The 26,527-nt window shown below is 41.2% G+C and overlaps 2 protein-coding genes across 3 annotated transcripts; both read left to right on the forward strand.

Moving 5' to 3' along the window:
* dpm2 (dolichyl-phosphate mannosyltransferase subunit 2, regulatory) lies at positions 1 to 6,367 on the forward strand. Of its 2 annotated transcripts, none has more exons than XM_021601825.3 (4): positions 1 to 430; positions 1,589 to 1,678; positions 2,947 to 3,049; positions 4,724 to 6,367. In XM_021601825.3, exons 1-4 carry the CDS (start codon positions 428 to 430, stop codon positions 4,774 to 4,776), a joined length of 249 nt encoding a protein of 82 aa, XP_021457500.1. In that variant the 5' UTR covers positions 1 to 427; the 3' UTR covers positions 4,777 to 6,367. The 2 variants fall into 2 exon arrangements, with proteins under 2 accessions (XP_021457500.1, XP_090089960.1); XM_090233834.1 differs by having other exon boundaries at positions 404 to 749.
* A 2,146-nt stretch (positions 6,368 to 8,513) lies between these two features.
* On the forward strand, positions 8,514 to 16,888 carry pip5kl1 (phosphatidylinositol-4-phosphate 5-kinase-like 1). The gene is made up of 9 exons (XM_021601821.3): positions 8,514 to 8,924; positions 12,122 to 12,172; positions 12,422 to 12,576; positions 13,187 to 13,311; positions 13,416 to 13,450; positions 13,540 to 13,595; positions 13,705 to 13,817; positions 14,051 to 14,213; positions 14,380 to 16,888. The coding sequence occupies exons 1-9, from the start codon at positions 8,619 to 8,621 to the stop codon at positions 14,840 to 14,842; spliced, it is 1,467 nt and encodes a 488-aa protein (XP_021457496.2). The 5' UTR covers positions 8,514 to 8,618; the 3' UTR covers positions 14,843 to 16,888.
* The last annotated feature ends 9,639 nt before the right edge of the window (positions 16,889 to 26,527 follow it).

A 26,527-nucleotide genomic window follows, 5' to 3' on the forward strand; every position in this document is an offset into this window, starting at 1 on the left:
ACTTTTGCAGCCGGGCACGTGTATTGTGACCGAGTGTGTGACAGAGAAAATCGTTTTTGTGCATTTTAGCGTTTAAGTCACTTTTCAAAAGTTACAAATACATTTTTAAAAACATTTGTTGCTAGGTGCCGTTATAAAAAAAAGTTGCCACAGTAGTCTGAAAAGTTGCTAAATCTAGCAACAAAATTGCTAAATTGGCATCACTGTTTGTGGTAGTCTAAACAGAATCCTTGCGACGTCCAACTTTGACGTGACCGCATTGAATTTAAACGGGTTGAGTAGGGTTTAGGCGAGGGTATGCACCGAACATGTACCTATTTTGGATTTAGGCGAGGGTATGGACAGAACATGTACCTATTTTCTTCATCATCCGGGTCACGCTCGCAGTTTGCGGATGTGATTCAAACGCGGAAACAACACGTTAGAAATGGTAAAAGATAATTGCCAGGGCTACTAGCCATTTTGTAATATAACCTGTATAGTGTTACTATTTATTTTATAGCCACAAGCCTATTTAAATTTATACGGAATAGCTGATACAATTTCGTTAGGGAAACTCCAGAGACTAAGTGAAAGCCAGAAGAGTTGCACGAACTCGCTAGCTAGCTAGATACTAACATTACTTAACTAGCTGTAATCCCTCATGTCTGTATGGTAGTTACAGACAGCTAGCCAGCTATCACACTATCGTCGTTTTCATGTGTCGTGCATGGTTCATTTTATCACCCAGACGGATTATGAAAGGAAACGTAACTACCTTGCCTGACTTTCCAACCAGGCTGACCTATAATGCTGTTCTAATAATAGCTAGCCTATAGAACCCCACAGTCGAGGTGTCATAATACCCATAAAACCTAGCGGTCAAACAGGGAAATGGTTCAAATTTTCCACCATTCATTGTTTCCCATAGGGTATTTTAGAAACACTTAAAATAAGGTCTGTGTTTAATCTAGGCATCCCCTGGCGTGACGTTTAGATAACCATGTAAATCTCTCAGACAAGGTGACTTGTCAATATATTCAGCTCTACTTTGATTCAAAAATGCTAATTAGCATCAAAATAGACATCATGCAATGTTACAAAAAGCTCCTGCATGTCATCTTTAGCTGGCACCTTTGCTAACAGGTACATTTTAAAGAAATTTCATTACTACATTTAGCCAACATTAGATAGTTAATCCAGAGATTCTTACCTTTGCCTCGATTCGGCAGTCTCCAGATCATCATGGCATTTGTGGTTGATTATGATAGCCACATTAGCAGCTATTTAGCGTTTCTTTTGTTAGGGGTAAATACTGGCGAATATATTTATAAAAGTCACTTTGTCCAAGAGAGATTTACACGGTTATCAAAACATCACGCCAGGGTAAGCCTACACAAAACGCAGCCCCTATATTAAGTGTTTAGAAAATCCCCTATAGGACAAGTGAACGGCTGAAAAATGATTGGAACCATTTCCCTGTTTGACTGCACACTTTTATGGGTATTATGACTCATATGGTGGTACTTTATTATTATCTCAACAATAGCGTAATACAGTATTTTCTCAGTTTAACCTCACACATACATTTTGTCTTAATTTCTTGCAGGCAACAGGGACAGATCGAGCAGTTGGCATGGGCCTGGTTGGCTTCAGCCTCCTATTATTTACATACTACACAATCTGGGTCATCATACTGGTAGGTCACAGGAGGTTGGTAGTACCTTAATTGGGGAGCATGGGCTCGTGGTAACGGCTGGAGTGGAATGGTATCGAACACGTGTAACTGGTTTTTTTTGTCGCACTGCTTTGCTTTATCTTGGCCAGGACGCAGTTGTAAATGAGAACTTGTTCTCAACTGGCCAGCTGGTTAAATAAAGGTGAACATTTTTTTTTTACATGGAGGCTTGATGCCATTCCATTTGTGCCGTTCCAGACATGAGCTGTGCTCCCCTCAGCAGCCCCCTGTGTGGTAGTTACAACCTAGCTACAGATTGTTACACCAGGTTATGTGATTAAACTAAAGATTTTTTATATCCATTACTGGGAGTTACAGGATAGGTACTGTTTGGTGTAGAACAGAGAATTTTCGACCAACCTTGGTGATACTGGCGTCGTTCTCCTGTTTCCACGAATCAACGATTAAGACAGTATTGCTAAGGTTGGTCGAAAATTCTTTGTCCTACACCAAACAGTATCTATCCTGTAACTCCAAGTAATGGATACCAAAAATATTTGGTTAAATCACATTATCTGGTATAACAATCTGTAGCTAGGTATAGCCTAGAACTGCTATTCTGGTCCAAAATTGGTTTGTGCTGTCTTGCCAACCAATGGGTCCATCCATTTGAATTCAATCATCTTTTGACAGCACGCCTTTTGATTAGAAAAATATTTGCCCATTGTAGAAGTGCTCAGAAAGCTGCTTTTTGGGCCTGAATGCCGAAACATTAAAGAAATAAAGATGCTGAAAGTTGACCCATTTTGTATACACCACCATACCATGAGACATACATGTCTTCATCACTGGAAAAGATAAACGGTTGAGATTGATATCATTTAAAAGCTTACAAACAGAGTTAGCAAACTATTTTATAATTTGAGATTTTTTAAATTTTAATTTAAAAGAACATGTTTTAACGTAAATGATCTAAAAACACCAACTAATTTGTTGTAGTTTAGGCCCTATTTTACGTCATCTAACGTTATTGTGTTGTGCCGGCCATCGGTTGAGACACAACATGCTCTTGAAAACAGGGTGGGTGTCATGTTTTAGCTGATAAATGTACTAAAATGGGAATGAAATTTCAACTTTCAAATGGTACTAGAAAGATCGTTGGAGGTCCACACATTCGAGAATGTTGACTTTGCATTGTAATTTGCAAATTAAACTCGTTGCCAGAAATCCAATAGAAGATTATGTATTGTTTGTGTCTTCTAACTTGTGGGATATTGTACCTTTTCCAGCCCTTCGTGGACAGCGATCATGTGGTCCACCAGTATTTCCTTCCACGGGAGTACTCTGTCATTCTACCTGGGATTGCAGCATTGATACTGCTGCTCTGTGTAGGTGAGCTCTTGAATGCTACATTAGATGGGTTCTAATCTAGTGTTTTGCTCCCTTGCCTGTTCCCTACTCTCAGCATGTCCATCTAAAAGGACTGGATATACATAGGATGTAAGGCATTCTGCTTGTTCACAAGGACCTCCCTGAGCTAGGTGCAGCTGAGATGACCATCTGATGGTCTACAAATCACATAACAGCCTAACTGGGCATGAACAGATCCATATGCAATACACCCAAATTGGTGAATATGTGGCACCTACAATGGTGGCCAAATATATTGGTAGCCTTGCACTTTTCTTAAATAATTCCCCATTTCTTCTAAAATAAGTTGAACTTGGAAGATAAAAAACATTTATGTTTTTTTATCCACACGTTGTTATTGGATTGTCACATGGCAGAACCATTTTTTGGGGGGGAACTTAAGTTTACAATGTTTAATTAAGAAAATTTAAACAAATGGCATGGACACAATTTTTGGCACCCAGGAGCTAATATTTGGTTAAACATCCTTTTGCGAAGATAACAACAAAACAAAGTATTTTAGCCATCTATGAGCTTGCTAAACCTTTCTACTGGGAATTTGGCCACCTTTTTTAGCTGCAAATGACTCTAATTCTTCAATGTTTTGAATGTTGCCTTCCACCAACTGCTGTTTTCAGATTTCCCTAAAGGTTTTTGATGGGATCCAGATCTGGATTCCTCGCTGGCCACTCCAGAACATTTTTGAATTCTTTATTTGGTTATTGGTTAACATAGTGCTGATGTATTGCCAAATTTAGTTTCATTGGTCTACAGAACATTTCCCCAGGATTTAGGCATGTTTAGATGGGATTTTACAAAGTTCAAATGGTCTTTCTTGTCTCTTTCAGCATTGGAGTCTTCCTATGTTTACCAATGACCAAATTAAGCATTCAAAGAAAAGACCAACCTCCCTACAATCAAACATGGGGGAGGTTCACTAATGCTTTGAATGCTTTGCTTTGATGCCTCTGGTACTAGGGGCCTTGAACGTGTGCAAGACATAATGAAAACAGCAGATTATCAAGGTGTTTTGGAGTGCATTGTTCAACCCAGTGTCTAAAAACTGGGTTTCTGTTGAAGGTCGTGGGTCTTCCAGCAGGACAACAACCCAAACACACATAAAAAATTTTTAAAGCCCCCTGGAATGGTTCAATAATAAACACTGGACTGTTCTGGAGTGGGCAGCGACTGCTCCAGATCTGAATCCCATCCAAAACCTTTTTTTTTTTTTATATAAGGTAAAGGGAGATACCTAGTCAGTTGTATAACTGAATGCCTTCAGATGCAGGGGGCTGCCTTAATCAACATCCATGTATTCGGCACCCAGTGAACAGTGGGTTAATTGCCTTGCTCAGGGGCAGAATGACTGATTTTTACCTTGTCAGCTCGGGGTATATGCCATTTGTTTACATTTTCTTAATTAACATTCCCCTCCCAAATAAATGTTGGTTCTGCAATGTTGACAATAGAACAAAGGTGTGGAGACCAAACTTTATTTAAATTCAACTTATTTTAGAAGAAATGGGGAATTAATTAAGAAAAGTGCAAGAGTGCCAATATATTTGGCCACCACTGTAGTTCAGTCTGGTCTTGATGAGAACAGTGACCTTATTCTTCTCGTTTTAAGAGTAACCACAGATATTCTCCTCTCCTCAGGTACCTTCATTGGAGTGGTCACCAGGAAGAACCGCAAGCCTAAGGTGGACTAAGAGGGATGGTGTCACAGAGACGCTGTCAGACGAGTCAGGATGTATCGCTAGTAGTTATGCTAACAGTAGCTTCACTAGAACCTCCCTGGTCCAGCGTCTTGTCTTGCCTTACATTCCGTTGGGAGAAATCAAAAATAAAGTCTGGCTTCTCTCTGACAGCTGATGAAAACATCTAATGACTGAAAGACATAAGACAAGACTTGAAGAGCTGCTGTACACCAACACCTATCCCTTCTCCTTATTCAGACCCACAACCTTGTGGTTGGCAATGCATGTCAGAGATTGACATTAAAGCCTGAAAGGCACTTGCCCATCGGGCAAGTCAGAAGTCTTTTTTTTTGGTTGCCAAAAGATTATGATCACTTCCCTGAAAATGTAAATGAGTTATTTACACACAAACTGCCATTTATGGCCTGCCTGTCACCTACACATAGGGAAGGAATCAGACCAGTACTGGAATTCTTTGTATTTTGGTTGTTATCAGTAAAAACATTAATAGCAGGCTCAACTTGCCCGACTGCCATAAATGCCATAAATTGTTTGTCTTTTGTGTAAACAATGGGAATGAACCAGAAAGATCAGCTTTAGGCTACTGGAATTCTTTTCAGTTTGATTTCTATATGTATTCATTTTTCATTACATGCCCATTGGGGCAAACTCAGAGCAGGCCAAACTTGTGCAACTGCTCACTTCACTTGACCCAGGCAATAGGGCAACCCTTAATGTCAATCCCTGCATGGCTGCAGATGCTATATTTATCCTTAAAGAGCATTGTCACTTTGCCAGGGATACAAAATTCAAAAGGCACTCGCACATCTGAGCAATCCTATTTGCAGGTGCATGGCAACAATTGAACAAGATGAAGGAAAAAGGAAACCGCACACTGCTCTTGATAGTATCACTGATCTTTATTAAGCTTACGCGTGAGGCTTTTGTCAGAGCTTTTGTGAATTTAAAAAAAAAAAATTGAAATTTGCACTCTTATGTAGACCTAGCCCCACCCACATCTGTTCCACACATCGAAAGGGGTTGGAGGCAAAGGAAAAAAAGGGATGAAATCGATGTGTCAGTATACACTTTGTACCACTTTGTATGTGGTCAGCCCTAGATAAAAACCTGGCTTCATAATGTGGAGAGGAATTAGATTAGCTGATTTTGTGGAGTACTATATCAGATTTGATCAAAGTTTCACTGGCGTCCCATTTCACCACATTTTGGATGTCTTTTCAGGCACTGTTTTAAGACTTAAAGATGTATTTTGAGTTCTTAGTTGCTAAGAATGACCAATGTCAATTGTTTAGTTAGTAACTGTAGTCTTCACGGACTGAAAGGGCCCAATTGAAATCCAAGCATATTTATTATGTCCACACAAGCACTTGGTATTTTAAATAATCATTGTGGCAAATTAGGAAATCTGTCATGCTTTTAAATACCATTAAGTGCTTGGCTAGTTCAAGTACCAGATAACATAGCATCTGATATGATGGACGATTTTCTAAAGTCTGTTGAGCAAAACAAGGTCTAAAAATGTGGATGGTGTATAGGGTTAAAGGTCCTCTGTATTCACAAAATAAAATTGTTATATTAATAATTCTCGCACAATTCATTCAGGATTTCAATGTTTAGAATGTGGTCTATTAATGAGAATTGATTCAAATTATCATGTTTTATTGTGTAGACAATGCATCTACGATTTAGGTCATATAATTGATCACATCAAACTATTCCTCGTAAAATGTGTCATATATGGCGTTTTTTATCATCTGTGTGCCCGCATTATTTTCAGGTCACAGACATGAGCTAATGCTTTGTGAAAGGATATTTCTGGTGCAGCTTGTTGGGGGTTCCGCGCAGTGTCATTATCGCCACATCCCCGCTTGCGCGCATTCATTGAAAGAACGGATTGCTATGTCAATCGTGGATAGGAGGAATGCGCTGATCTCGGGAACTATAGAGCAGACACGGGAGGACCTGAATTAGTGGCATCGATGAGCCAAACTGAGGCAAGAATCTTCATATTTTGGAATATCTATTACTAATGTTAACGCAAATATTATTTTAATATTGCATGTTTTGTTAGGATATGCTTTTGACTATATGGACGTAGCCTACTGTAGTTTTTTTAGTCGTGCTAAATTTACCCGTCGGTATCCCATGCGCGCAATGACAGGAGGCGGATAGACGACAGAAGGATGTATCCGAATTGTGTGTGAAAAGTTTAATTTGGCAGGAAAGAATAACACCATATTCAAACCATCCGGCCAACATTATCAGAAATGGTTGGCTGTATCACCGTTATGCGCATGCAATAACCCTTTTTAGCCTATTGTTTTATTGTATAGCTAGTCCTATAATATACCATATATTATTGTATACCCTACACATGTATAGAGTATTACTATATGGCAAAAGGTGTAGGCCTACTTTATTATGATGGTATACTGCTGTGGGTGTGGTGTCAACTCTGTTCCACTGGTCAGTGGGTCAATATAGAGCAGTGCAGATACTCAAATTGGACGGAGTCCTCTTTCAAAGATTCTGCATGTTGATAAAAAACAACCTATTTTCTACCCTATGTTTTATCAATGGTTTATCCTTGATTCATCATGATTTAACATAATAAAACTACTAATTAAACGGTTATTTTGCTAATAGATGCTTGAAGCTGGGTACTCTCCAAAACAAGGACCTCATTAGTTACAGCCACTGTGCTTGAACAGATAAAGTGCCCCTAGGGCTTGCAGGGGCGCATTGAGAGCAACAGCTTCATCTAGGCCCTAGGGACTTGAACAGACTTGTTCCTCTCCTGCGTGTTGTCAAGGAGACAGCTGGTTGATCCATGATCACTGATGGTTCATATTTACATACCCCATGTGGGGGAAGGAGGGATACACTAGCAGGGCTGGACTGGCCATCTGTCATTTTGGGAAATGCCAGATGGGCTGGTTCATTTTTAGCCCAGTGGGCCTGTCTAACTCAGGTTTTTTTGTGCAAAATTATCAATTTTTGGCTAATAATGTGGGCCTCAGAGAAAATATGGCCTGGTGTAGGAGGAAAAAGTGGGCCAGTGTGGGAACCTCAAGGAAAAGAAGGGGCAGGTGTGTTAGAAATGTCAGGGCTGATTTCTGGTCCCAGTCTGCCCCTGTACACTAGCCTATATTGACAGTCCTTAGTGATTTCTGGTCTCAGTCTGCCCCTGTACACTAGCCTACAGTATTTTCACAGTCCTTAGTGATTTCGGGTTCCAGTCCGCCCCTTTACACTAGCCTATTTTCACACTCCTTAATTATTTGGCTAATAATGGGGGCCTCAAGGAAAACATGTCCTGGTGTAGGGGCCTTGAGGGAAAAAATGGGCCAGTGTGGGAGCCTCAAGGAAAAGAAGGGGCAGGTGTGCTAGAAATGTCAGGGCTGATTTCTGGTCCCAGTCTGTCCCTGTACACTAGCCTATATTCACAGTCCTTAGTGATTGCTGGTCCCAGTCCGCCCCTCTACACTAGCCTATACTCACAGTCCTTAGTTACCCTCTACTCGCCTGTTCCTAACAGGAAAGGCTTCTGTGGTCAAATTTATGTGGCCTGTTCGATTTCACTGTCAGTTAATATCAGGCCAATAAAAGCTCTCCATTCTCTGAGGCCTATAGAGCCATTGCACTTTTGTTGCGGTAGTCACTTTCTGCATGCCACAGGCAGCCCAGGTCTCTCTACGACACAACTGTTATTTTCAACCTCTGGTTTGCCCAGCAATGAGTTACCTCACGCCAATCGATAGGAAGACCAACTTGCGGGTCCAACTGGTCTTACCTGCACAGTTGTCTTTTTTTGTAAATGGCATTACATTTTAATGGAGACAAACAGCCCTTTTAGTGATGTGGCATTTTGTAGAGATGGTTGCAAGTGCTGGTGCTTGAGCACTAATTCTGGTGTGTGTGTGGCATCCCCACCCCAGATGGAGATGTCTGGGGTTCCGCCGGGGGTGACACGGAGGACTGGGACAGTGAAGAGGACGATGTGGGGGGGCCTGAGGCAGCAGTGGAAGCTACTGGGCCTGTTTGAGATTGACCAGCAGCACGAGTTCTACAGCCTCACCTCTATGATGAAGGAAGGTCTCTCTGCAGCCGTGCAGACCACCATCGACAACCCACCACCGGTGAGCACCAACCACGGGTCACATTAGGTGTGGTGCAAGTATTCTAAGTACATTTTACTAAGCATGTTTGCACCACGTTAAAAATCTGACCTGTTTATTTCAATGGAGGATAGAACACTTCTACAAAGGTAGAACACGAGACTGTCTTCACTTACACCTTGTTTTTAACCCTTTGTGTTTAATGCCCTGTGTACAGGTATTTTACAAATGCCACACCCAGTGCAAACACGTGGTAGATTAAGATGTTTTACAAGGCTCACAAGGGATAGACAGTTTGATCTGGGCATCGTGTTGTCAGCGTGCATAACCATGTACAGTGGTCTGAAACTAGTCAAAAACAAGTTTTAAATGGTCCAAACAAACAACAATATACATACACCTGTCATATGCCATTGTCAACATTTTCATGTTTGGTTATAAACTGGATACATTTTGATTTCCTGGTAGCGGGTAACTGTTGACTCACTCCACCTCCATCAAGTTCGCCCAGAGGACCATGAGAAGGTCAACAGGGGTGGGGATGTAACATGAACAAAAGGAGCTCATCAGATAGAGCCATGCTCCATCCACCTGTATTACTCATGGCTTATGGCCCCATACAGAAGAACCCTGGGTCATGTTCATTAGGCAGCAAACGGAAGAAAATGGACTGGAACAGGGAGTGATTACCTGGACTTTTCCAATAAGAAAGGCTCAAATTGTTATGGTTCTCATCCGGTGCCCTCAGATCGACCAAAAGTCATCAGCACCAAGGTCAGATGGAAAGTTGCTAAGTATCCGGTTTGGAACAGAGTATTTGGCTGAGCTAGGGGAGGTGGCTATTAGTAGCTTGTGCATTTGCTTTGTTTAACTGACAAACACTGTTGTTATATTAGCAACATGATCTCAGAGCATTTTGTATTATTCTGTAAGTAAAACCGAGTCACCCCATTTAGTATGATATGTTACTTTTTCGTATGGTATGTATTCATTTGTGGATGTCTATCACCCATTTGGCATGATATTATATATTTTTTTACACACACACACACACACACACACACACACACACACACACACACACACACACACACACACACACACACACACACACACACACACACACACACACACACACACATTCAAATGGAGCCTCCTGCTGACTCAGCAGTGTGATACATGAATGTCCAGTCTGTTGTCTCTTACTCACGTATTATCTTACACACACACACACACCCTGTTGACCCACCTCTGGTAGCGTGTTAACTAATTTTGTGTCGCAATGTTTAGATTTCATGAAAAGTTGAGAGGAGTTCAACAGGAAAGGTATCTGTACATTTTTGTTGTTGGTGGACTGTCATTGCTGTTAATTGTCTTTTTTTCATATTTAAAAATGTAGCTATGTACAGTGCCTTGCGAAAGTATTCGGCCCCCTTGAACTTTGCGACCTTTTGCCACATTTCAGGCTTCAAACATAAAGATATAAAACTGTATTTTTTGTGAAGAATCAACAACAAGTGGGACACAATCATGAAGTGGAACGACATTTATTTGATATTTCAAACTTTTTTAACAAACAAAAACTGAAAAATTGGGCGAGCAAAATTATTCAGCCCCCTTAAGTTAATACTTTGTAGCGCCACCTCTTGCTGCGATTACAGCTGTAAGTCGCTTGGGGTATGTCTCTATCAGTTTTGCACATCGAGAGACTGACATTTTTTCCCATTCCTCCTTGCAAAACAGCTCGAGCTCAGTGAGGTTGGATGGAGAGCATTTGTGAACAGCAGTTTTCAGTTCTTTCCACAGATTCTCGATTGGATTCAGGTCTGGACTTTGACTTGGCCATTCTAACACCTGGATATGTTTATTTTTGAACCATTCCATTGTAGATTTTGCTTTATGTTTTGGATCATTGTCTTGTTGGAAGACAAATCTCCGTCCCAGTCTCAGGTCTTTTGCAGACTCCATCAGGTTTTCTTCCAGAATGGTCCTGTATTTGGTTCCTTCCATCTTCCCATCAATTTTAACCATCTTCCCTGTCCCTGCTGAAGAAAAGCAGGCCCAAACCATGATGCTGCCACCACCATGTTTGACAGTGGGGATGGTGTGTTCAGCTGTGTTGCTTTTACGCCAAACATAACGTTTTGCATTGTTGCCAAAAAGTTCAATTTTGGTTTCATCTGACCAGAGCACCTTCTTCCACATGTTTGGTGTGTCTCCCAGGTGGCTTGTGGCAAACTTTAAACGACACTTTTTATGGATATCTTTAAGAAATGGCTTTCTTCTTGCCACTCTTCCATAAAGGCCAGATTTGTGCAATATACGACTGATTGTTGTCCTATGGACAGAGTCTCCCACCTCAGCTGTAGATCTCTACAGTTCATCCAGAGTGATCATGGGCCTCTTGGCTGCATCTCTGATCAGTCTTCTCCATGTATGAGCTGAAAGTTTAGAGGGACGGCCAGGTCTTGGTAGATTTGCAGTGGTCTGATACTCCTTCCATTTCAATATTATCGCTTGCACAGTGCTCCTTGGGATGTTTAAAGCTTGGGAAATATTTTTGTATCCAAATCCGGCTTTAAACTTCTTCACAACAGTATCTCGGACCTGCCTGGTGTGTTCCTTGTTCTTCATGATGCTCTCTGCGCTTTTAACGGACCTCTGAGACTATCACAGTGCAGGTGCATTTATACGGAGACTTAATTACACACAGGTGGATTGTATTTATCATCATTAGTCATTTAGGTCAACATTGGATCATTCAGAGATCCTCACTGAACTTCTGGAGAGAGTTTGCTGCACTGAAAGTAAAGGGGCTGAATAATTTTGCACGCCCAATTTTTCAGTTTTTGATTTCTTAAAAAAGTTTGAAATATCCAATAAATGTCGTTCCACTTCATGATTGTGTCCCACTTGTTGTTGATTCTTCACAAAAAAATACAGTTTTATATCTTTATGTTTGAAGCCTGAAATGTGGCAAAAGGTCGCAAAGTTCAAGGGGGCCGAATACTTTCGCAAGGCACTGTAGAACATTCACAGAATGTTAGTAGTGAATACAACATTTAAAATAGTGAAAACATAAAACAAATGCCTTCTTTTTAGAATGCAAAATGTTAGATATATCTGACCCACAGTGATTGTAGAAATGTTTATTGCTTTGCATAATTGGTAACAGGTAACCATTATTCCATTTTCTTTTAATTTTTTTTTTATCATAGGATGAATTGTCAGAAGATGATTACAGATTGGAAGTCACTCAAATACATAAGGTATGCTGATTTCCAAAAATCTCTTACTGATACAGAGGAGTTTGTCTGTGCAAACATCAGGTATCTAAATAGAGCCAAGATATCTTGTGGAGTTCCTCAAGGATCTATTCTTGGGCTGGTTGTTTGACCTACATCCATGACCTTGCTGCAGTATCTATCACCTTATTTTCATTACTGTTTGCTGATGATACCAATCAGATCTGAACTCAAAATAACTATCTCTCTCTCTCTGTCTCTGTGTGTGTGTAGGACTTTAAAATGGAGACATTTGCAGGGCCAGTGTTTGCCAGCTTGCGTCGCTCCCTGGGAATGACAGAAAAGGAGTATCAGCATTCTCTCTCCTTCGATGGCTCATACCTGCAGTTCATCAGCAACTCCAAAAGCAAGGCTGACTTCTTTCTGACGTGCGTAAGCATATTCTACTCCTCTCTTCATCTCTCCCTTTCCTGCTAGTGTATATCTCTCTCACCACACATAGACATACATCAATAGTGAAAATATAGAAGAGTTCCTTTGTTAGTCCTATTTTGGTATTTTATTATGGATCCCCATTAGCTGTTGCAAAAGCAGCAGCTACTCTTCCTGGGGTCCACACAAAACATGAAACATAATACAGAATGACATAATACAGTACATCAATAGACAAGAACAGCTCAAGGACCGAACTATATACATTTTTTAAAAAGGCACACGTAGCCTACATATCGATGCATAAACACAAACTATCTAGGTCAAATAGGGGAGAGATTTTGTGCCGCAAGACCCCTGCTGGCATGTCTGGTGCGATAAGTGTGTGCGTCAGAGCTGTGTATAAGTTGACTATGCAAACAATTTGGGATTTAACACATTAATGTTTCTTATAAAAAGAAGAAGTGATGCAGTCAGTCTCTCCTCAACTCTTAGCCAAGAGAGACTGGCCTGCATAGTATTTATATCAGCCCTCTGATTACAATTAAGAGCAAAATGTGCCGCTCTGTTCTGGGCCTGATCTCTGCATCTGTCTTTCTCTTCCAGGAATGATAAGTGTTTTTTCCTGAAGACCCAGAATAAGAGAGAGGTGAAATTCCTCTTGTCCAATCTGAGAATCTACATGGAGCACCTAGAGAAGTATCCCCATTCACTGCTGGTCAAGTTCTTAGGTAAGACTAACAGGATGGACTCTCATGGAAAATCTTTGTATCTGTTTTTAGTTCTCTTAGCTACCATAGCTTTGCATTTGACTGACTTTCGGTTTGTTTTCAAGGTGTCCACAGGATAAACATTTCCCATAGGAGGAAGGTACAGACTGACTATAGATTGTTATTCATAGGCATAGTGTGTGTAATTATCTACAACTTTGTTCATGCCTTGTCTTACCCTTTTCACAGAAGTACTTTATTGTAATGCAGAGTGTTTTTTATCCTGACGATCGAATAAATGCCAGGTAAGCCTGTTTCAGAGTTAAACCAAAAAGTCTGGAGTAGGGACTATATTACAGGCTCTGGTAGCAATACTGCTATATTGACTTTGTTCTCTGTTGTCTTTTGTTGCAGGTATGACATCAAGGGTTGTGAGGTGAGCCGGTGGACAGACCCCGCCCCTGAGGGTAGCCAGGTTATTGTTGTCCTCAAGGACTTGAACTTCAAGGGCCAGTATATCACTCTGGGTAAGAGGAACTAATCCTGTCATAGTATGTTACAGCAAGCGTTATGTCACATGTGTACCAGATGACTGACTACAATGAAAAAAATACTTTACAGGTATATTGTAGTAATTGAGATAGGCCAGTCTGGTCATGCTTATAGCAGAGTAACATCCATTTTAATAACCCATATTATTACACTGTAACAGGTAGTAAGTGTACATGCAGTTATTTTATATATATGTTTGTGCTGATAGACCAGCAGCGGCCGTGGCTGCTCCGGCAGGTGGAGATTGACACGTCGTTCTTGCAGAGACTCAACGTGCTGGACTACAGCCTCCTGGTGGGCCATCAGCCCCTGCACCAGGACGAACGCCACCAGGGCCTCTCTTTTGCCACCCTTATCATGCGTACAAAAAAGTGGGTGGAAATTGTATTCTTGATGTTTACCCCCTCTCCTCTTTAACCTTTTCAGATGGCTGTTGGTTTCTATTGACTCTGGTTACCCCTTCTCCTCTTTAACCTTTTCAGATGGTCGTTGGTTTCTATTAACTCTGGTTACCCCCTCTCCACTTTAACCTCTCAGGTCAGTGATCACTGGCTCAAGCCCCACCCATGCGGGCATGCCCACTGTTCCAGGGGTGGTCCCAGAGGAAGACTCCACCCTGTCGGTGTCAGAGATGGATGGCGGGACAGGAAGTGGCAGCATTGCCGAATCACGGGGAGGAAGTGAACCGGGCAGTGCCCTTTCCGGGAGAACCTGTACTGAGCAGCCGGCCGGGTCGGTCACAGATTCGATGGTGCTCAGGGACTTCCAGGCCCAGAACCGCCGGCTGCTGCCCAACTTCAAGAACCCGCTACACGTCATTGACGGACCGGAGCATCGCTACTTTGTGGGCATCATTGACATCTTCACTGTCTACAGCTTCAAGAAGAGGCTGGAGCATTGGTGGAAGAGACTGCGGCACCCAGGGCAGGCCTTCTCCACCGTCAGCCCCACCTCTTACTGCCTTAGGCTCTGCCAGTGGGTACAGGACCACACCAAGTAGACTCAGAAAAAGGGGAGGATGAGGATGGTTAGTCCCAGTAGCAGACTGTCTGCCCAAGAACAAACGTTTGCATGCACACAAGTTGGACACTGACCAGAGACATGAAGCTATGCTTTTAAAGCACTATAATTTCAGGATTGATCAAGGATCAGTTACTTTCATGTTTCCACATCTCCAAACCAAAGCTAAAACAAATATAAACCATTATATACAAATATAATATTCACCATCGCAAATTCATGGGTTTCCTTTTCATATTCTTTGTTAAGTAAAGAAAGAAAAAGGTGCGACATTTATAATCAAGTGCTATGAATTAATTAGCTGATTCTCCAAAGTATAATCGTTTTTTAATTGTTGAAGTTCAATTAGCAAGTGAATGCTGAAAACCAAATAATTGTACAAATTTGCCACCTCATATGGATTTTTTTTTTATTGTACTTTGAAGTGTTTATACCTGTGCAATTTTGTTGTATTTTTAAAAGCTGTGTTTTCACTGTTCAACTGACCAAGTGAATATACTCTCCCGATATGATTGTGCAGTATATACAGTGCCTTGCGAAAGTATTCGGCCCCCTTGAACTTTGCGACCTTTTGCCACATTTCAGGCTTCAAACATAAAGATATAAAACTGTATTTTTTTGTGAAGAATCAACAACAAGTGGGACACAATCATGAAGTGGAACGACATTTATTGGATATTTCAAACTTTTTTAACAAATCAAAAACTGAAAAATTGGGCGTGCAAAATTATTCAGCCCCTTTACTTTCAGTGCAGCAAACTCTCTCCAGAAGTTCAGTGAGGATCTCTGAATGATCCAATGTTGACCTAAATGACTAATGATGATAAATACAATCCACCTGTGTGTAATCAAGTCTCCGTATAAATGCACCTGCACTGTGATAGTCTCAGAGGTCCGTTAAAAGCGCAGAGAGCATCATGAAGAACAAGGAACACACCAGGCAGGTCCGAGATACTGTTGTGAAGAAGTTTAAAGCCGGATTTGGATACAAAAAGATTTGCCAAGCTTTAAACATCCCAAGGAGCACTGTGCAAGCGATAATATTGAAATGGAAGGAGTATCAGACCACTGCAAATCTACCAAGACCTGGCCATCCCTCTAAACTTTCAGCTCATACAAGGAGAAGACTTATCAGAGATGCAGCCAAGAGGCCCATGATCACTCTGGATGAACTGCAGAGATCTACAGCTGAGGTGGGAGACTCTGTCCATAGGACAACAATCAGTTGTATATTGCACAAATCTGGCCTTTATGGAAGAGTGGCAAGAAGAAAGCCATTTCTTAAAGATATCCATAAAAAGTGTTGTTTAAAGTTTGCCACAAGCCACCTGGGAGACACACCAAACATGTGGAAGAAGGTCCTCTGGTCAGATGAAACCAAAATTGAACTTTTTGGCAACAATGCAAAACGTTATGTTTGGCGTAAAAGCAACACAGCTGAACACACCATCCCCACTGTCAAACATGGTGGTGGCAGCATCATGGTTTGGGCCTGCTTTTCTTCAGCAGGGACAGGGAAGATGGTTAAAATTGATGGGAAGATGGATGGAGCCAAATACAGGACCATTCTGGAAGAAAACCTGATGGAGTCTGCAAAAGACCTGAGACTGGGACGGAGATTTGTCTTCCAACAAGACAATGATCCAAAACATAAAGCAAAATCTACAATGGAATGGTTCAAAAATAAACATATCCAGGTGTTAGAATGGCCAAGTCAAAGTCCAGACCTGAATCCAATCGAGAATCTGTGGAAAGAACTGAAAACTGCTGTTCACAAATGCTCTCCATCCAACCTCACTGAGCTCGAGCTGTTTTGCAAAGAGGAATGGGAAAAAAATTCAGTCTCTCGATGTGCAAAACTGATAGAGACATACCCCAAGCGACTTACAGCTGTAATCGCAGCAAAAGGTGGCGCTACAAAGTATTAACTTAAGGGGGCAGAATCATTTTGCACGCCCAATTTTTCAGTTTTTGATTTGTTAAAAAAGTTTGAAATATCAAATAAATGTCGTTCCACTTCATGATTGTGTCCCACTTGTTGTTGATTCTTCACAAAAAAATACAGTTTTATATCTTTATGTTTGAAGCCTGAAATGTGGCAAAAGGTCGCAAAGTTCAAGGGGGCCGAATACTTTCGCAAGGCACTGTGTATATATATATATATATTTATATATATATATATATATATATTTTTCTTTTTTGTATTCTTTGTGCTGTCATGGCAAGGTCAGTATAAAGGGTTAACGTTTAAAAGTGATGACAAACGGTAGTCATCAAGGTTCTGTTCCCCTGCTCAGACATTGCTGACGCATGTCAGATCTTACAATGCCTGGATAAATATTTTACATATCAGCTAACCACATCATATGTCATAGCAATCTGGTGCCCGACTGCACAGTCGATGACGGGCACGCAACCATTGGTTGATGCATGCAATGTCTGAACAGGGAAACACAACCTTTATAAGACTGCCTGGTTCTTATGATGACCAACACGTTTTTTTAAAGGGAAACTTCACTTCTGGAAATTGTATCTTATTTTTGACTTACCTAAGGAAGAACCTGGACACCCTAGGTAACACCGTAGGGAAGTTGAAAATACACAAATTGAACTATCAGAAGGGATATTACTCACACTGCCCAGTTTTTATGGTGAAATGTAGGCTAAAGACTTAGTCTTGCTGTTAGAAAATATTCTATTCATGAATAGAATTGACTTTACATCCTATTTGAATGTAAGATGTAGCATAAAAAATATCCACACAAAGTTGGGGAAATAAAATACCCTATATTTGAGAACTAAGTTATGTGGTCATTTTTACAACATATTCACTAATGTAAGCTACTTCGTAACGGTGTGGATGGCTAACTCTAATCCACCATCTATACTCTCTCCTGGCTCAACTTGTTGACCCCTGGTAAAGTCATGTTTGTGCCTTCTGTCTATAATAGCCGTGTGCTGAAACCTTTGCTCAATGCATAGATAACTTTTGAGTTAAGGTGTGTGTGAACTTTGCTTATTTGCTTACGGACTTGTATCTAACTCTCTGAAGGTACCCTCTCTCTAAAGGTAGTTCAGTGGTTCCCAACCTTTTTTGCTTACTGTACCACCAACTGAATGTTGCTCTGCCCGGAGTACACCTGAAGTACCCCCTCAAGTCCCTAGTTGGGAACCACTGCTCTTTTTTATTTTTATTTTTTCACCTTTATTTAACCAGGTAGGCTAGTTGAGAACATGTTCTCATTTACAACTGCTACCTGGCCAAGGTTAAAGCAAGCAGTGCGACACAAACAACAACACAGAGTTACACATGGAATATCAAACACACAGTCAATAATACAATAGAAAAAGTCTATATACAGTGTGTGCAAATAAGGGAGGTAAGGCAATGAATAGGCCATAGTGGCTAAATAATTACAATATAGCAATTAAACACTGGAGTGATATATGTGCAGAAGATGAGTGTGCATGTAGATATACTGGGGTGCAAAATAAAATAAATAACAGTATGGGGATGAGGTAGTTGGATGGGCTATTTACAGATGGGCTATGTACAGGTGCAGTGATCGGTGAGCTGCTCTGACAGTTGGTGCTTAAAGCTAGTGAGGGAGATATGTCTCCAGCTTCAGTGATTTTTGCAGTTTGTTCCAGTCATTGGCAGCAGAGAACTGGAAGGAAAGGCAGCCAAAGGAGGAATTGGCTATGGGGGTGACCAGTGAAATATACCTGCTGGAGCGCGTGCTACGTGTGGTTGCTGCTATGGTGACCAGTGAGCTGAGATAAGGCGTGGGTTTACCTAGCAAATACTTATAGATGACCTGGAGCCAGTGGGTTTTGCGACGAATATGAAGCGAGGGCCAGCCAACGAGAGCATACAGGTCGCAGTGGTGGGTAGTATATGGGGCTTTGGTGGATGGATGGCACTGTGATAGACTGCATCCAATTTGCTGAGTAGAGTGTTGGAGACTATTTTGTAAATGACAGGGAAGCAGGGCGGTTGACCAGGGTATATACCATGGGGTATATTGGTTCCTAACTTCCCTGAAAAGTTGCATATTGCGGGGGCTATTCGATGCTAGTGCAGTACGCCACAGGATGGTTTTGTGCTGTTCAAGGGCTATATCTGTTCCTGGTTCTAAATTTTTTGAATGGGGCATGCTTATTTAAGATGGTGAGGAAAGCACTTTTAAAGAATAACCAGGCATCCTCTACTGACGGAATGAGGTCAATATCCTTCCATGATACCTGGTCGAATAGAAAGGCCTGCTCGCTGAAGTGTTTTAGGGAGTATTTGACAGTAATGAGGGGTGGTTAGGATGATATCTATGAGGGTGCCCGTGTTTACGGATTTGGGGTTGTACCTGGTGGGTTCATTGATAATTTGTGTGAGATTGAGGCAATCAAGCTTAGATTTGTAACGACGGGTGAGTGCAATGAGTGAGGAGTCAGATGCAGATGAGAGAGATATTGTCTCTAGGAACATCATTTAAACCAGTTGAGGTCACCGCATGTGTGGGAGGTGGAACTAAAGGGTTAACTAAGGAGTATTTACAGTGAAATAAGGCAATAATTATTAACCAAAACAGCGATGGACAAGGCATATTGACATTAGGGAGAGGCATGCGTAGCCGAGTGATCATAGGGGTCCAGTGAGTGGCTTGGCAGACTGGAGACACAGCGATTCAGGCAGCTACAGGGCTAGCAAGCTAGCAGAAGGGCCTTAGAGGGACGTTGCAACGGAAGAAGTCAGTTGTAGCCCCCTCGTGCTGTTACGTCGGTAGACCAGTCATGATGGATCAGCAGGGCTCTGTGTGGTAAAAGGGTCCAGGCCAATTGGCAAAATAGGTATGGTGGCCAAAGAATTTGTCCGATGGGTCTCTTAAGCTAACAGTCCGATATGCTCTAGCCAGCTAGCGGGCCGCGGCTGCAGTCGTTGCAACACCAGAGAACCTTTAGAAGGGCGATGGTTAGGCCTACAGAGGGAATGTTTGTATTTCTGAACTCAAATATAATAGTATAGATTAGAATACCAATCCAGGGGTAACTTCAGGTGTGGTATTCTGATAGTCAAACGATCACATTTATTTTACAAAGCTCTTTTTACATTAACGGTTGTCACAAAGTGCTTTACGACTCAGCCTAATACCCCAAAAAGCAAATAACGCAGACCCAGAAGCACATCAGATATGACACTAGGCTAATAGAAAAGTAATAGCCCAATTCAGAGAGTATATTCTGCAAAACAGATACAGTATGTATCAATCAATGTTCCTTTATAAGCCAAATTTATGACAGATACTGCACTATATTTTATTCTATATGCGAAGTCCGTCACCTGTACACGCCTCTCTGATGGCCTCACGGCTGCCGTTTCACTTCTGACACCAATGTAACAAATTAGCAGGGTAGTCCCGACCGGGACACGACTCCAGGTTTTTTATTTTATTTATTTGACCTTTATTTAACTAGGCAAGTCAGTTAAGAACAAATTCTTATTTTCAATGACTGTTCAGGGGCAGAACAACAGATTTGTACCTTGTCAGCTCAGGGGTTTGAACTTGCAACCTTCTGGTTACTAGTCCAACACTCTAACCACTAGGCTACCCTGCCGCCCCATCTTAACCGTTATGGCAAGAAGTCTGAACCTGTTAATGAGGTTGCTGCAACAGGGGTTTTGGCATTAAAAAATCATTATTAACCATTTTTACATGGCATTGAATAATTGTATCAATTCATTATAGGCCGATTGATCATCAATAGGTGATGTGTAGACCTACTCAAAACTCAAAAATGGATTGAAGGTGCAATCTGTATCTGCATATTGTAGTGACCTGACTGTAGGCTAATATGTAAATGGATGATGGACCGGTGGATGGAATCGTTCGTGTCTTCTTGCAGAAGTGTGGGAGGTGGAAATTGGTGGTGGACTCCTTTAAGGCTAAGCAGGTAGAGGATTTCGGACAACATAGCCAATGGATGTAGTGCCTTGTCCTGAGTTTCAACACGGACTCAGCAGTACATGTAACATAGTAAATGTAAATCCGGGACACTACAAATAGCATGAAATGTCAGGTTTCGTATGGTATGTATTCATTTGTGCATGTCCATCATCCATTTCGTACAATATGTTACAAATTGCAATTCGTACAATATCTGCAAAACGTATGAAACTTGGGATGAAAGAGTGCTTGACATGGGATGAAAGAAGTGCAGGAGTTGTCTTCATCCAGGAGCTGTCTTCATCTAAGTATTTTCACCAAAATTCACAAATGACACAATACCATAGAGACCTCTGATTATTCACTGTTAAGTGTTCATACACATTTTCCATGACTTCTCCATGTATTTTAACCAAATTTTCATGGCTAGTATTATAGCCTACATGAAGAATTAAGCATTATTGACACTGGAAGGCTGCTGTGTCTGATCCAATGTAGGCAAACCATCTAATGCTGTTGTGCCCTTGATCAAGGCACTTAACCCTCCACAAAGTAGAACTGCACTGTTAGTCACATGTTGTCAACCCTCCATCTAGAAAGCACCTAGGTCTGCAGGCTTGGCTTTTGATCCAGCCCTGAAACATCCAAGTCTGCTTATCAAGGTCCTGTTGAGCACGGATGTTTAGGCTACAATGTGGATCACGTGTGAAATGCTTGAAAATGTTTGTGATATCAACAGAGAGGTATATTTTCTGTGTGATTTAAATATTGACTGGCTTTTATCAAGCTGCCCACTCAAGAAAAAGCTTCAAACTGTAACTAGTGCCTGCAACCTGGTTCAGGTTATCAGTCAACCTACCAGGGTAGTTACAAACAGCACAGGAATTAAATCATCAACATGTATTGATCACATCTTTACTAATGCTGCAGAAATGTGCTTTTAATCAGTATCCAAATCCAACAGATGTAGTGATCAAAATGTAGTAGCCATATCTAGGAAAATCAAAGTTCCAAGGGCTGGGCCTAATATTGTGTATACAATCATTTTTGTAGTGATTCCTATGTTGTTGATGTAAAGAATGTTTGTTGGCCTGTTATGTGTAATTAAAAGTAAAAATAAATATTTCACCTTTATTTAACCAGGTAGGCCAGTTGAGAACAAGTTCTCATTTACAACTGTTACCTGGCCAAGATAAAGCAAAGCAGTGCGACAAAAACAGCAACACAGAGTTACATATGGGAAAAACAAACGTACAGTCAATAACACAATAGAAAAAGCAGTATACAGTGTGTGCAAATGAAGTAAGTAGGTAAGGCAATAAATAGGCCATAGTGGCGAAGTAATTACAATTTAGCAATTAACACTGGAGTGATATATGAGCAGAAGAGGATGTGCAAGTAGAAATACTGGTGTGCAAAAGAGCAGAAAAACAAAAACAAATATGGGGATGAGGTAGGTAGGTGGTTGGTACAGCTGCAGCGATCGGTAAGCTGCTCTGACAGCTGAAGCTTAAAGTTAGTGAGGGAAATATAAGTCTCCAACTTCAGTGATTTTTGCAGTTCGTTCCAGTCATTGGCAGCAGAGAACTGGAAGGAAAGGCGGCCAAAGGAAGTGTTGGCTTTGGGGATGACCAATGAAATATACCTGCTGGAGCGCATGCTATGGGTGGGTGTTGCTATGGTGACTAGTGAGCTGAGATAAGGCGGAGCTTTACCTAGCAAAGACTTATAGATGACCTGGAGCCAGTGGGTTTGGCGACAAATAAGTAGCGAGGACCAGCCAACGAGAGCATACAGGTCGCAGTGATGGGTAGTATATGGGACTTTGGTGACAAAACGGATGGTACTGTGATAGACTGCATCCAGTTTGCTGAGTAGAGTGTTGGAGGCTATTTTGACATTGCCGAAGTCAAGGATCGGTAGGATAGTCCGTTTTACGAGGATATGTTTGGCAGCATTGGTGAAGGATGCTTTGCTGTGAAATAGGAAGCCGATTCTAGATTTAATTTTGGATTGGAGATGCTTAATGTGAGTCTGGAAGGAGAGTTTACAGTCTAACCAGACACCTAGGTATTTGTAGTTGTCCACATATTCTGTCCTTCATATTCTAGTTGTCCACAAGTCAGAACCGTCCAGAGTAGAGATAATGAACGGGCGGGTGGGTGCGGGCAGCGATTGGTTGAAGAGCATGCATTTAGTTTTACTTGCATTTAAGAGCAGTTGGAGGCCACAGAAGGAGAGTTGTATGGCGTTGAAGCTCGTTTGGAGATTTGTTAACAGTTTCCAAAGAAAGGCCAGATGTATACAGAATGGTGTCATCTGCGTAGAGGTGGATCAAAGAATCAAGAGTGACATCATTGACATATACAGAAAAAAATAAAAAAAAAGAGAAAAGAGTCGGCCCGAGAATTTAACCCTGTGGCACCCCCATAGAGACTGCCAGATGTCTGGACAACAGGCCCTCTGATTTGACACACTGAACTCTATCTGAGAAGTAGTTGGTGAACCAAGCGAGGCAGTCATTAGAGAAACTAAGGCTGTTGAGTCTGCCGATAAGAATGTGGTGATTGACAGAGTCAAAAGCCTTGGCCAGGTCGATGAATACTGCTGCACAGTGTTGTCTCTGGTGGTTATGATATTGTTTAGGACCTTGAGCGTGGCTGAGGTGCTCCCATGACCAGCTCGGAAACTGGATTGCATAGCGAAGATTCTAAATGGGATTCTAAATGGTCGGTGATCTGTTTGTTCACTTGGCTTTCGAAGACTTTAGAAAGGCAGGGCCGGATGGTTATAGGTCTGTAACAGTTTGGGTCTAGAGTGAAGAAGGGGAGGAATCTCAGACGATACGAAAGAGAGATTGAACAGACTAGTAATAGGGGTTGCAACAATGGCGGCAGATCATTTTAGGAAGAGATGGTCCAGATTGTCTAGCCCAGCTAATTTGAAGGGATCCAGAATTTGCAGCTCTTTCAAAACATCAGCTGTCTGGATTTGGGTGAAGGAGAAGCAGGGAGGGCTTGGGCTAGTTGCTGCAGGTGGTGCAGAGCTGTTGGCCGGGGTTGGGGTAGCCAGGTGGAAAGCATGGCCAGCCGTAGAGAAATGCTTATTGAAATTCTTGATTATTGTGGATTTATCAGTGGTGACATTGTTTCCTAGTCTCAGTGCAGTGGGCAGCTGGGAGGAGGTGCTCTTATTCTCCATTGACTTTACAGAGTCCCAAAACTTTTTGGAATTAGTGCTGCAGGATGCAAATTTCAGTTTGAAAAAGCTAGCCTTTGCTGTCCTAACTGACTGTGTATATTGGTTCCTGACTTCCCTGAAAATGTGCATATCGCGGGGACTATGAGGAGCAACCAGACACTGCACTTGCCACATTTATGAAATGGCTTATTCCAGTTACTAATAAGCATTCACCCATTAAGAAAATTACTGTAAAAACTGTTACATTCCCTTGGATTGATGTGGAATTGAAAAATGGTATGTTTGAGAGGGATGAGGCAAAAGGAATGGCAAATAAGTCCGGCTGCACAAATGTACTGCAAATTGAGAAAAAGTGACTAAACTGAATAAAACGAAGAAGAAACTACACTATGAAACAAAGATAAATGACAAAGAATTATATTAAAAGGCTTTGGAGCATGTTAAATGAATTTTTTGGGCAAAAGGGAAACTCATTGAATTAGATGGCTCATTCATCACAAAACCTACTGATATGGCCAATTACTTTAATGATTTTTTTTCATTGGCAAGAGTAGCAATCAGGCATTACATGCCAGCAACAAATGCTGATATTACACATCCAAGAATAACTGATCAAATTATGAAAGACAAGCATTGTAATTTTGAATTCCGCAAAGTGAGTGTGGAAGAAGTGAATATTTTTTTGGTCTATCAACAATGACAAGCCACCAGAGTCTGACAACTTGGATGGAAAATTACTGAGGATAATAGCAGATGATATTGCCACTCCTATTTGCCATAATCAATCTAAGCCTACTAGAAAGTGCCCTCAGGCCTGGAGGGAAGCAAAAACAGTTCCGCTACCCAAGAATAATAAAGCCCCTTTTACTGGCTCAAATAGCCAACCAATCAGCCTGTTACCATCCCTTAGTAAACTTTTGGAAAATAATGTGTTTGACCAAATACAATACTATTTTACTGTAAACAAAATGACAACATACTGTCAGCACACTTATAGGAAAGGACATTCAACAATCATGACATTTACACAGAATGACTGATGATTGTCTGATGACTGATGAGAAAAAATTATGACAAAAAGACTGTGGGAGTTGTTTTGTTAGACCTAAGTGCGGCTTTTGACATTATCGATCATTGTCTACTGATAGAAAAATGTGTTATGGCTTTACACCCCCTGCTATATTGTGGATAAAGAGTTACCTGTCTAACAGAACACAGAGAGCGTTTTTTAATGGAATCCTCTCCAACATAATCCAGGTAGAGTCAGGAATTCCCCAGGGCAGCTGTCTAGGCCCCTTACTTAAAAAAAAATGTCACTAATGACATGCCACTGGCCTTGAGTAAAGCCAATGTGTCTATGTATGCGGATGACTCAACACTATGCACGTCAGCTACTACAGCGAGTGAAATCACTGCAGTGCATAACAAAGAGCTGCAGTTAGTTTCAGAGTGGGTGGAAAGGAATAAGTTAGTCCTAAATATTTCAAAAACTAAAAGCATTGTATTTGCAACTAATCATTCACTAAATCCTAAACCTCAACTAAATCTTGTAATAAATCATGTGGAAATTGAGCAAGTTGAGGTGACTAAACTGCTTGGAGTAAATCTGGATTGTAAACTGTCATGGTCAAAACATGTTGATACTACAGTAGCTAAGATGGGGAGAAGTCTGTCCATAATAAAGCGCTACTCTGCCTTTTTAACAACACTATCAACAAGACAGGTCCTACAGGCTCTAGTTTTGTATCACCTGGACTACTGTTCAGTCTTGTGGTCAGGTGCCACAAAGAAGGACCTTAGAAAATTACAATTGGCTCAGAACAGGGCAGCACTGCTGGTCCTTACACGGAGAGCTAACATTAATAATATGCATGTAAATCTCCCATGGCTCAAAGTGGAGGAGAGATTGACTTCATCACTACTTGTTTTTGTAAGAAGTGTTGACATGCTGAATGCACAGAGGTGTCTTTTTAAAATATTAGCACAGCTCAGACACCCATGCATACCACACAAGACATGCCATCAGAGATTTAAGAAATAGATAAAAATACACCTTATGGAACAGCAGGGACTGTGAAGAGACACACACACACACACAGGCACAGACACATATACACATGATAAGACTGTATTGTAAATATGTGATAGTGGAGTAGTGGCCTGAGGGAACACACTAAATGTATTGGGTAAAGTGCTATAAAATGTAATGTCATGTAATGTTTTCAAATGTATATAACTGCCTTAATGTTGCTGGAACCCAAGCTAATGGGGATCCTTAATAAATACAAAATAGAAATGTGGTTAGTACAGGGCTTGAACAAAAGCCTGCATACCAAGTAGCTACCCTGGAGGATGGTTGCCACTCTTGATATACAGTAAAATATTGCAACATTACAACCAAATACTTTTGTCTTTATAAAATGATACCCTCATTCAATGAATCAGGGATCAAATGAATACGTATCTAGTTAGCTATAGCTAACTAGCGAGATAACTGCTAGTTAGTCTGTTGTCTGTCATTATTT

Source organism: Oncorhynchus mykiss, chromosome 5, assembly GCF_057628025.1.
Source record: "Oncorhynchus mykiss isolate SJ-2025 chromosome 5, ASM5762802v1, whole genome shotgun sequence".
NCBI classification, from domain to species: domain Eukaryota; kingdom Metazoa; phylum Chordata; class Actinopteri; order Salmoniformes; family Salmonidae; genus Oncorhynchus; species Oncorhynchus mykiss.